Source organism: Lates calcarifer, unplaced genomic scaffold (assembly GCF_001640805.2).
Source record: "Lates calcarifer isolate ASB-BC8 unplaced genomic scaffold, TLL_Latcal_v3 _unitig_1337_quiver_2056, whole genome shotgun sequence".
Classification (NCBI taxonomy): Eukaryota; Metazoa; Chordata; class Actinopteri; family Centropomidae; genus Lates; species Lates calcarifer.
In genome coordinates this window covers 5,981-18,396 of record NW_026115451.1, presented here as the reverse complement: position 1 = coordinate 18,396, position 12,416 = coordinate 5,981, and the positions used below count along the sequence as shown (strand labels likewise).

The 12,416-nt window shown below is 40.5% G+C and overlaps 1 protein-coding gene across 1 annotated transcript; it reads right to left on the bottom strand.

Annotated features, from left to right (window-relative positions):
- Positions 1-985: 985 nt before the first annotated feature.
- LOC108888387 (uncharacterized) lies at positions 986-2,554 on the bottom strand. The gene is made up of 3 exons (XM_018684373.2): positions 2,046-2,554; positions 1,647-1,955; positions 986-1,207 (listed from the first exon to the last, which is right to left on the bottom strand). Exons 1-2 carry the CDS (start codon positions 2,496-2,498, stop codon positions 1,671-1,673), a joined length of 738 nt encoding a protein of 245 aa, XP_018539889.1. The 5' UTR covers positions 2,499-2,554; the 3' UTR covers positions 986-1,207; positions 1,647-1,670.
- Positions 2,555-12,416: the final 9,862 nt, after the last annotated feature.

Sequence of the window (12,416 nt, the reverse complement as noted above, 5' to 3'; positions counted from 1 at the left end):
TTATCAGCAAAAACATCCTGACTAGAAATATTTCCGATAATGCAGTAGTTAAATTCAAGGAAATGATTCCCACTAACTTAGGTCCAGTGCCTCATCTTAATTTAGCAGAAGCTACTCCCTCCCAGCTTGATCATCTTGTAGACTGTTGCAGACTCACTACGTACAACTTTAGATTCCATCGCCCCCTAAAAATGAAAACAATAAAGAGAAAGAGGCAAGCTCCATGGTTCAACTCCCAAACCCGTTCACTGAAACAAACAGCACGTAGGCTTGAAAGAGTGTGGTGTTCCACCAAACTGGAAGAATCCCACTTATCCTGGCAGGATAGTGTCAAAAGATATAAAAAGACCCTCTGTACCTATTACTCATCATTAATAGAGGATAATAAGAAGAACCCCAGGTTTCTTTTCAGCACTGTAGCCAGGCTGACAGAGAGTCACAGCTCTATAGATCGACACATCCCTATAACCCTCAGCAGCAATGATTTTATGAACTTTGAAAATTGCAATGACTGCGACGTAGATCCAGAACTTTCCACAGATCAGACTCATCTGTAGCGTCTCCATCTCTGATGTGCAGCTGGCATCAGCTGACAACCTGCAGCTTATACCCTCTGAAACTCATCACGCACACAAAACCATGGATTTCCTGTTTTTTCTTTAAGGAAGTCTGCTGTGTATGTTGGACAGGAAATGAACTGTGGAAAACTGTTGTCCATGTATCTACTGTAACAGCAGACACATGGACTTCTTTGTTCAGGACAGAAACAGAAACTGTGCAGTCAGTGACAGTCTGGTGCAGGTTTCTGTGAGGTTTATTATCTATTGCATTAATAAGACATGAACACAGTGTGATTAAAACACAGTGATACAAGTTTGATGAACAAACTATAAAACTTTATAAACTTAAGAATTTTAATATAATTCCTATATATCCTATACATAGTTAAAAATGTTATGATTCCATGTGATTGGCTTGTTTCATTATATTGTAGACACAAAAGTTTAATGAAGAAAATCTAAAGATAAAATGACTTGTGTTTCCTGTAAATTAAAAACTCAATCATCATCATTTTATTTAATCATGTTTTGATGCTCTCAGCTGATCAGACTCATCTATGATCTTCGTATCTTCACTCATCAACACTTTTATCTTGTTGTTCTCGGTCGGTGTTTGCAGAGGGTTCTGAGCCGGTTGTTTTAACGCTCTGAAAATAAGATGATGATGATGATGGCAGTCAGTGTTAGAAGCACTCAGATCTCTCTTTCTCTTCTTTCAAATCAAGCCAGGAACCTCACAGGAACTAAATTTAGTTCCTGGTTCCTGTGGTTGAAACAGGTTTAGTTCTCTCTTAGGAAAGTTCCCAAAAAAAACCCTGATGCAGCAGTGACCTCCAGTGACGTTTGTATAAATTACATGCAGCTGCGAGGACAAAGTAATAATTTGTCAAGTCTGTCTTAATACACAAGTCAGGTGTCTATATAAAGATTAAAACAGATTTTTCTTGCTGTGTATAAAATATCCTGTTTGTTCATGTTAGCACAAAAACCTCTGAACGTCGAGCAGAAAATATTCTATGTTTAATTAAACTGAAGGTTCTATGAGGAATATTTAGCTGAGTAAATAATGTATAATTGATTCTTTACCTGCGCTCTCTCTGCTCGTGTCCCTCACTCAGGTTCAGAAACAGTCGGTTCAGTAGACGCTTGAATCAGTTCTTCAGCAACATCAAAACACTCCTCCCATCGTTCATGACGGATTCTGTTCTCCATTCCCTTTGTCAGCTTTTCCTTCGCATGTTTCCTCAATATCTCTCTCAGCACGTTCTTCTCCTCTTTCAAAATCAGTTTGTAAAATAACCTTTTCCTTTCACATCTTGAACGTTTCCTCCATCCACATGACGACCAGAGGGCCGGCACACAAATGATACAGAAGAGCAGAAAGGAGCCGATAACCTGAAAAAATAGACATCAGACTGGTTGTACCATCACATGTCACTGTGTTCCTTTAACAATTCTACAAGTTAAAGAAGGAAAAACACTCACCCATGACCTGTTTTTCAGTTCAGTGATGTTAGCTCTGTCCTCGTCAGTGATGCTCCCTGCAGATTTACAGGCTAACTGAGCCTGTTGTTCAGACTGATCGTTCATACAGCAAACATACCAGTCTCCATTGATGAAAACACACACCATCCACAGCAGACCAATGAAAGCTGCCTTGATAATGTGACGGAGGGCAGAGCCCAGAAAACTGCAGGTGTGAGGCCAGTCTCTGCCTCCAGATGAACACAGGTGTCTACAGACTCTCTGAAATGACTTGTCTGTCCACAGGAGGAACACAGACGTTATAAAAACTGGCAGAACCAGGTACAAGTTACAGTTAAAGGCTTGTGGTTTGCAAGTGCATTCAAAGTTGCTGCCAAGCAAGATAAAAATCGCAATGACTGCGACGTAGATCCAGAACTTTCCACAGACCAGACTCGTCTGTAGCGTCTCCATCTCTGATGTGCAGCTGGCATCAGCTGACAACCTGCAGCTTATACCCTCTGAAACTCATCACGCACACAAAACCATGGATTTCCTGTTTTTTCAAGAAGTTGGCTGTGCGTGTTGGACAGGCCCAGTGTGGACAGAGTTATGTGAAACACAGAACACAACCTTATTTGTTGGGTTTCATGACTGATAGGATAATTTAAGTCTCAGGAAGACAGTAAACAAAATCTCTCCCCACTCCCCCACCATACATTCCTGCATGTACAGGATTTCTAATTTTTTGAAAGGGTCTGTATAAATTACAGCAACCTGCTCTGTGGGACTGTTGTAGTGCTCATAGCATTGATTTATTTTGTTTTTTAGTTGATAATTTTGAGAGCACTACACAGAGCATTCATTACAATAAATGATGCACAATATACTAACTAGAGAATGATAGCAGTAATATTTGTATTCAGAACTCAGTGATATATGAAATCTATTCCAATAATTCAAATGTTTTGTTTTAGCACAAAGTGTACAAGGTCAACATCATGAAAATCGGGCACAAAAATGTTTTTTCTATAAACCCAGATGAGAGCTGAAGTGAACTGAAGTGGTGGTTGATTGGCTTTTGACTGTATTTAGTTCACTTTCTGTGTATGTATAAAGTTGTATATTGCTCTTATGTTAATATTTTTTATTACATTGTCATGTTTATACTTTTGTGTATATTTTTTATAACCTTATCTTGTTTTTATTTTTGTCCTCACTTGTATTTATGTCTTTCTAACTTTTTCAATCACTTATGCTGCTGCAACAATGTAAATTGTGGACTAATAAAGGATTATCTTATCTTCAGTATCTCTACATGAAACACAACCACTACAACTGTTCTTGTCAGAGAGCTTGACCTTTTCCCAAGCTACAGAATAAGACGACTGTAACAAGAGTTCAGTTTAACCCCATCACCAGCTCCATTTTAGCTTCATGTCAACACAAGTGTCTGATGTTCCAAAACAAATCCAAAAGCAGATTGTTTCATTACATTGTGGGTATGATAGTATTAGCCTTGTTCACATTATCTTAGCATAAAGATGATGGAACCATCAAGAGCCAATGTTAACGTTAGTTATATTAAACAAGCCGTTCCAGAGCCCGGATGTCAGAAAGTTCACTGAATTCATCAGCTGAGACACGTTTAGCATTTCACAGGATTTGAAGCTGAAATCACTCAGCCCTGAGGGACTGGGTTCTCTCTGTGCTGGGGTTTTTTCTTCCTCTTTTTTTGTTCCTCTCAACCACATTTGCACCCTCAGGAGGAATCATTAAGAAATCAGTGGTTTCAAAATCTGTCAACTAAACAATCTCATGGAGAGTCCATCATTCAGAATACTTTTTAAAACTGTAATAACAAAGGCACTATAAAAAAAACTATTTCCTTCTGTTTATGTAGCAGTGACCAACTATTGTAGGAAATTTCTGAGTATTTTTTAATGTGTAAAGCATTGAGAGTTAAATATATTGTTGGTTTTGGTTTTCAAAATTTAGACTAAACACGAGAAGCAACAACATCAATAAAGCAACAGCAAACAAAAGAGGCAACAGGAAACAGCGAAGTAACATAAACCAAAAAGGCCGTTGCTGATAAAACAGCAAGAATGAAAACATTAGAAATTTGAAAATGGAACTTTATGAAAAAGTGACAGTTCTGTGCTAATATACAAACTGTTAATCACAGCCACGTTCCCATGCAGTTTACTACAGAAGAAAGAAATTACTGGCCTTCACATTGATCATGGTGAGTTTGATCAGGTTGAACCAAAGTTTGTTCAAAGAAACAACGACAGAGCCACTTTATGTGAATGTTAGTATCTTGTTAATGAGTGTTTTTATTGCAGCAGGTTTGGCAGTTTCTCCCCAAAGGGAAACATTCAACTTCCATTAAAAATGCCAAGAAAATCTGTTTGTCTACAGTGTAGAAAATTAGCATTCATACAAGTATCTGTGACTGAAGCACTGGCTCACGTCAACCAGAGTAAAAATAGTTCATTATATTGATTTCCTACCCTTGTGTCTGTTAAATTACCCAGCAAAACTAAACTACAGCTTAAACAGGCCGACAGAAACAGTCACATTAGAGTTCCCTGTGTTTTTCTTCTACATTCTGCCTCAGCACTGAAAAGTTTCATTCATTAATGTAGAAATTGTTCATAATCCGACCACATGCAACCCACACTAAAGGTTCAACTAACCAAGGAGAGAACACCCAGCTGTTATATAACACTGTACAAATAAATACAATCAGCAGAAACAGAGTGCAAAACATGAATACAAAAAACTGTAACAAAAACAGCTGCTTTAAAGTTGTGCTGCTCAAAAGGCAAAGACTGAAAACAAATCTCTAATGTAGTCTAATAAATTGTACTAATACATTTTAAAGACAATCATGGTTGAGTTCTAAAACTAAGACACACCACTAACTACTGAATATTTAGAAACACCACAGTCCAATTCAATAACTTGTTTTTTCCCCAAATCTTTCTCTCAAATCTCTGCAACTTTTCTCATGTGCCTCCTTCTGTTTTGTAGAATAAAGCAGTTACTGGTGAGGACCATGGTGTGTAAGAGAGCTTCAAGGGTTCATTTAAATGTGCTATTGTTCTGTTGTTCTTTTGAATATTGACAACATGGTAAGAAGGACCCAGGGTGGTTCCCTGAGGAACTCCTCCATCAAAGTTTCATGAAACAGACTTTCTACAGACTCTGGCTCCTAGAGAGGTATTCAGGGCTTATTTTATAAGTTTTCTCATCACAAATGGAAAACTTACCTTCATTTAATTGTTGTGTGTCAGTAGACTGGATTTTTAAGCTGATCCACAACAACAAGGAGTTATTTTCAGATACAAACGATTCCTTTGTATTATAGGCATAAATGCAATGTAATTATCATAACAAATTACTGATAAATCATCCAAATATATTGGTTCGCTTATCACAACGTATGATTATTTCAACAATAAAGACTATAATTATTAATTAAAAAATTAAATATTCAATTTCATTTTTTGATGGGAATTAAAACATTAAAATTGATGATAAATCAAATCTGAGCCACTTTCATAAATTCTGGGTAAATTACATGTCTAAGTGTGATTAATGAGCTGAGTTTGCCAAACAAATACATTTTATGGTTTTTTTTGTGTTTTATTCTTCCATACATATGTTGCTGGAATATGAGTATGGAACAAGTTATGTATGGAGGAGCTACAGTAATGTATTGTCTGCAGCCACAGGGCCACCCACACCACCAGTCAGGAGTTCAATCATATGACTCTGATCAATGCTTTCATTTCAAACTAAGAACAGATCAAACCTCCACAGCCAGGTTTGCTGCTGAGAGCGAACAGGATAATTTCAGCTGGTGAACATCACGTTAGTCTGGAGTTAGATCATGATCAGAATGAGGTCCTGAAGTGAACCTTTTATTTTCAGAGTGTGTGACAGAGTCCAGTGTTTTAACCTGTTGATCCTGTTTCACTCGTTCATACCAGCTCTGACACACAGTGTGTAACTGGTACAAAGGTGAATACAGTTATGGAGAAACTGTGGTCCTGTTATTAGGGCCCGAGCAACGAGTTGCGTGGGCCCAACGGGGCCATGCAACGAGTTGCAAGGACCCTCTTGTTTTCGGTCTGTTTATTATTATTATTAGGGCCCGAGCAACGAGTTGCGTGGGCCCAACGGGGCCATGCAACGAGTTGCAAGGACCCTCTTGTTTTCGTTCGGTTTATTATTATTAGGGCCCGAGCAACGAGTTGCGTGGGCCCAACGGGGCCATGCAACGAGTTGCAAGGACCCTCTTGTTTTCGGTCTGTTTATTATTATTATTATTATTATTATTAGGGCCCGAGCAACGAGTTGCGTGGGCCCAACGGGGCCATGCAACGAGTTGCAAGGACCCTCTTGTTTTCGGTCTGTTTATTATTATTATTATTATTATTATTAGGGCCCGAGCAACGAGTTGCGTGGGCCCAACGGGGCCATGCAACGAGTTGCAAGGACCCTCTTGTTTTCGTTCGGTTTATTATTATTAGGGCCCGAGCAACGAGTTGCGTGGGCCCAACGGGGCCATGCAACGAGTTGCAAGGACCCTCTTGTTTTCGTTCGGTTTATTATTATTATTATTATTATTATTTTTTTTCTTCTTTTTCCGCCTCTTTGATCGCCTTTTTGAGGGCCTTAAAATGCGTCAAAACTCCTGAAAATTTGCAGACGCGTCAGGCACGGCGAAAAATTTAAGAATTTAGGGGTCTTGAGCATGGGTGTGGCAAAATGGCCTCGGTAGCGCCACCTACATTTTTAACGGAACAGCCCCTCAAGCCCGTTGCGCCTAAAAATCTGAAAATCTGCACACATATGTAACATCCCATGACGCACCAAAAAGTCTCTTGGAGCCATATTCTAAACCCAACAGAAAGTATTTTTATTTTGACCGGAAGGTGAAAAAATTGTGTGTTTTTGGCCATTTCCAGGGGTCGCTTGAACGCGAACTAGTCCTAGACGCATTATCCGATTGACTTCAAAATTTGATAATTTGTTCTTAAGACATAGACGAAGTTAAATTGCAAAAGTTTCGGACTTTTCATTGAAGGGCGTGGAAGTTATGGCCCCTCAAAGTTCGATCACTCGCCACAAAACAGGAAGTTGCTTTAAATTTGCTATATTTCGGCCATACTTTGTCCAAACTGCATCAAACTTTACAGGATTGTTAATGGTACCTATCTGCACACATCCATATGTCAATATTCATACAATTGTTGTAGCACCACCTATTTATAGCAGGAAATGACATATTTTATAGTGTGATGTCCAGTTTCTAGACGGGTGACCAGATTCACTTCAAATGTTGTCAGGACAGACTTAAGGATTTTTGGAAGACTGGCTCCGAAAATTGTGAGTTTGGGTCGAAGCGTGTGCCGGTTCTGGCCCGTCAAAGTTCGGAAACCCAACTTCCTGTTTGAAACCTCAGATTTTGGGGTAACTTCCTGTTGCGACTCTGTACTTTATCCTACAGATGGAGCCATTGTATTACTCTTTGATGGGTTTTTGGAAGGGGGTCTCTGTGTGTGTGTGTCTGTGTGTGTCTGAGGGGGGAGGGGAAGAGGAGTTGATTGTGTCTGTGAGAAGCTGCCACAGGGAGGTTACAGTCAATAGAGCCATGATCTGTCACAGATGATGAGCTCTGAATAATATTATCACAGAAAATAATTAGCATAAAAGCTTTTATTTAAAATTTTTACATCTGGGAAGTGTGAACTGTTACGCCAGCGTGTGCCCTGCTACCTGCGTTGACCCCGCGGTTGCCGGGGTCCCGCGGTCGCCGCTCCCCTGACGGACGCCGGGTGCGAGGGCCCGTTCAACGCTGCTCGCAGCTTTAATTATTATTATTATTATTTTTTTTCTTCTTTTTCCGCCTCTTTGATCGCCTTTTTGAGGGCCTTAAAATGCGTCAAAACTCCTGAAAATTTGCAGACGCGTCAGGCACGGCGAAAAATTTAAGAATTTAGGGGTCTTGAGCATGGGTGTGGCAAAATGGCCTCGGTAGCGCCACCTACATTTTTAACGGAACAGCCCCTCAAGCCCGTTGCGCCTAAAAATCTGAAAATCTGCACACATATGTAACATCCCATGACGCACCAAAAAGTCTCTTGGAGCCATATTCTAAACCCAACAGAAAGTATTTTTATTTTGACCGGAAGGTGAAAAAATTGTGTGTTTTTGGCCATTTCCAGGGGTCGCTTGAACGCGAACTAGTCCTAGACGCATTATCCGATTGACTTCAAAATTTGATAATTTGTTCTTAAGACATAGACGAAGTTAAATTGCAAAAGTTTCGGACTTTTCATTGAAGGGCGTGGAAGTTATGGCCCCTCAAAGTTCGATCACTCGCCACAAAACAGGAAGTTGCTTTAAATTTGCTATATTTCGGCCATACTTTGTCCAAACTGCATCAAACTTTACAGGATTGTTAATGGTACCTATCTGCACACATCCATATGTCAATATTCATACAATTGTTGTAGCACCACCTATTTATAGCAGGAAATGACATATTTTATAGTGTGATGTCCAGTTTCTAGACGGGTGACCAGATTCACTTCAAATGTTGTCAGGACAGACTTAAGGATTTTTGGAAGACTGGCTCCGAAAATTGTGAGTTTGGGTCGAAGCGTGTGCCGGTTCTGGCCCGTCAAAGTTCGGAAACCCAACTTCCTGTTTGAAACCTCAGATTTTGGGGTAACTTCCTGTTGCGACTCTGTACTTTATCCTACAGATGGAGCCATTGTATTACTCTTTGATGGGTTTTTGGAAGGGGGTCTCTGTGTGTGTGTGTCTGTGTGTGTCTGAGGGGGGAGGGGAAGAGGAGTTGATTGTGTCTGTGAGAAGCTGCCACAGGGAGGTTACAGTCAATAGAGCCATGATCTGTCACAGATGATGAGCTCTGAATAATATTATCACAGAAAATAATTAGCATAAAAGCTTTTATTTAAAATTTTTACATCTGGGAAGTGTGAACTGTTACGCCAGCGTGTGCCCTGCTACCTGCGTTGACCCCGCGGTTGCCGGGGTCCCGCGGTCGCCGCTCCCCTGACGGACGCCGGGTGCGAGGGCCCGTTCAACGCTGCTCGCAGCTTTAATTATTATTATTATTATTTTTTTTCTTCTTTTTCCGCCTCTTAGATCGGCTTTTTGAGGGCCTTAACATGCGTGAAAACTTACCAAAATTTGCAGACGCGTCAGGCACGGCGAAAAATTTAATAATTTAGGGGTCTTGAGCATGGGCGTGGTAAAATGCCCTCGGTAGCGCCACCTACATTTTTAAACGGAACAGCCCCTCAAGCCCGTTGCGCCTAAAAATCTGAAAATCTGCACACATATGTAACATCCCATGACGCACCAAAAAGTCTCTTGGAGCCATATTCTAAACCCAACAGAAAGTATTTTTATTTTGACCGGAAGGTGAAAAAATTGTGTGTTTTTGGCCATTTCCAGGGGTCGCTTGAACGCAAACTAGTCCTAGACGCATTATCCCATTGACTTCAAAACTTAATAGTATGTTCTTAAGACATAGACGATGTTAAATTGCGGCAGATTTTGAGTTTTTGTTGAAGGGCGTGGAAGTTATGGCCCCTCAAAGTTCGATTACTCGCCACGAAACAGGAAGTTGCTTTATTTTTGCTATATTTCGGCCATACTTTGTCCAAACTGCATCAAACTTTACAGGATTGTTAATGGTACCTATCTGCACACATCCATATGTCAATATTCATACAATTGTTGTAGCGCCACCTATTTATAGCAGGAAATGACATATTTTATAGTGTGATGTCCAGTTTCTAGACGGGTGACCAGATTCACTTCAAATGTTGTCAGCCCCTCCTTGACAATTTTTGGAAGAAGTCCTCCGAAAATTGTGAGTTTGGGTCGAAGCGTGTGCCGGTTCTGGCCCGTCAAAGTTCGGACACCCAACTTCCTGTTTGAAACCTCAGATTTTGGGGTAACTTCCTGTTGCGACTCTCTACTTTATCCTACAGATGGAGCCATTGTATTACTCTTTGATGGGTTTTTGGAAGGGGGTCTCTGTGTGTGTGTGTCTGTGTGTGTGTGTTTGAGGGGGGAGGGGAAGAGGAGTTGATTGAGTCTGTGAGAAGCTGCCACAGGGAGGTTACAGTCAGGAGAGCCAAGAGCTGTCACAGATGATGAGCTCTGAAAAATATTATCACAGAAAATAATTAGCATAAAAGCTTTTATTTTAAATTTGTTGCAACAAATTCAGGTTTCTTACAGCATTTTCCTTATTGAAAACTAAATTCTACCTGAAATGTATCAATAAAAATCTTCTTTTGCAGTTAATGTCACCAGTTTATAGTTTAGTTTTAATAGCATTCCCTGTTACTGATGTGCCTTTAATTATCGGTTCTATCAGGGATCATTTATGTGTTTATCTTACGGGGGTGAGCCACCTCACAGGTTGGTTATATTACCTGTTGACCTCAGCTCAGTGAGCTAAGACAATGTTTAATGCAGTGTTTTTTCTGATATGAAAATGGATATTATTCAGCACATCTAACCTCAGCAGGCCCCTCTTCAGAAACTCATATCTGCAGATGTCAAAGCTGGCTCAAACGTTGTCCACAGTCTCATGACATGTTTAACACGAAGCACAGCACGCTGGTTAAGCTCATGGCAAACTGTTACTAACAGCTAAAATGAAAGCTTGTCTGTATGTAGTCTAACTGGTTAGTTTGTCACTAATCTCCAAATTTTGCAAATTGCTATAAACTTCACTCTCTTAAACCAGTAACAGTCTGAGCTGGACTGATAGGGGTCTGTATGGATAAAGATAAAATCCTAATGATACCCATCCCTACAGCTGGTTAGTGGCTTCGCCCTGACTTTAGGCAGATGAGATATTCACTGTTCAAATAACTTCATTATAAGCCTTGTTTAAGCATAAATGATTTATATATGCACCCAATAACAGAACTTGCAAAAAAATGCTTTTGCTCAAAGCTCAAAGCTTGTAAACTCAAGTTAAAACTGAGTTTTATCTCCTTTTGGGAGGGGGTATCTGTGTGTGTGTGTGTGTGTTTGTGTTTGTGTTTGTGTTTGAGGGGGGAGGGGAAGAGGAGTTGATTGAGTCTGTGAGAAGCTGCCACAGAGAGGTTACAGTCAGGAGAGCCAAGAGCTGTCACAGATGATGAGCTCTGAAAAATATTATCACAGAAAATAATTAGCATAAAAGCTTTTATTTAAAATTTTTACATCTCGGAAGTGTGAACTGTTACGCCAGCGTGTGCCCTGCGACCTGCGTTGACCCCGCGGTTGCCGGGGTCCCGCGGTCGCCGCTCCCCGACGGGCGCCGGGTGCGAGGGCCCGCTCAACGATTTATTAGGGCCCGAGCAACGAGTTGCGTTGCAACGAGTTGCAAGGACCCTCTTGTTTTCGTTCGGTTTATTATTATTATTATTATTATTATTTTTTTTCTTCTTTTTCCGCCTCTTGATTGCCTTTTTGAAGGCCTTAACATGCGTCAAAACTCCTGAAAATTTGCAGACGCGTCAGGCACGGCGAAAAATTTAAGAATTTAGGGGTCTTGAGCATGGGTGTGGCAAAATGGCCTCGGTAGCGCCACCTACATTTTTAACGGAACAGCCCCTCAAGCCCGTTGCGCCTAAAAATCTGAAAATCTGCACACATATGTAACATCCCATGACGCACCAAAAAGTCTCTTGGAGCCATATTCTAAACCCAACAGAAAGTATTTTTATTTTGACCGGAAGGTGAAAAAATTGTGTGTTTTGGCCATTTCCAGGGGTCGCTTGAACGCGAACTAGTCCTAGACGCATTATCCGATTGACTTCAAAATTTGATAATTTGTTCTTAAGACATAGACGAAGTTAAATTGCAAAAGTTTCTGACTTTTCATTGAAGGGCGTGGAAGTTATGGCCCCTCAAAGTTCGATCACTCGCCACAAAACAGGAAGTTGCTTTATATTTGCTATATTTCGGCCATACTTTGTCCAAACTGCATCAAACTTTACAGGATTGTTAATGGTACCTATCTGCACACATCCATATGTCAATATTCATACAATTGTTGTAGCACCACCTATTTATAGCAGGAAATGACATATTTTATAGTGTGATGTCCAGTTTCTAGACGGGTGACCAGATTGACTTCAAATGTTGTCAGCCCCTCCTTGACAATTTTTGGAAGAAGTCCTCCGAAAATTGTGAGTTTTGGTCGAAGCGTGTGCCGGTTCTGGCCCGTCAAAGTTCGGAAACCCAACTTCCTGTTTGAAACCTCAGATTTTGGGGTAACTTCCTGTTGCGACTCTCGACTTTATCCTATAGATGGAGCCATTGTATTACTCTTTG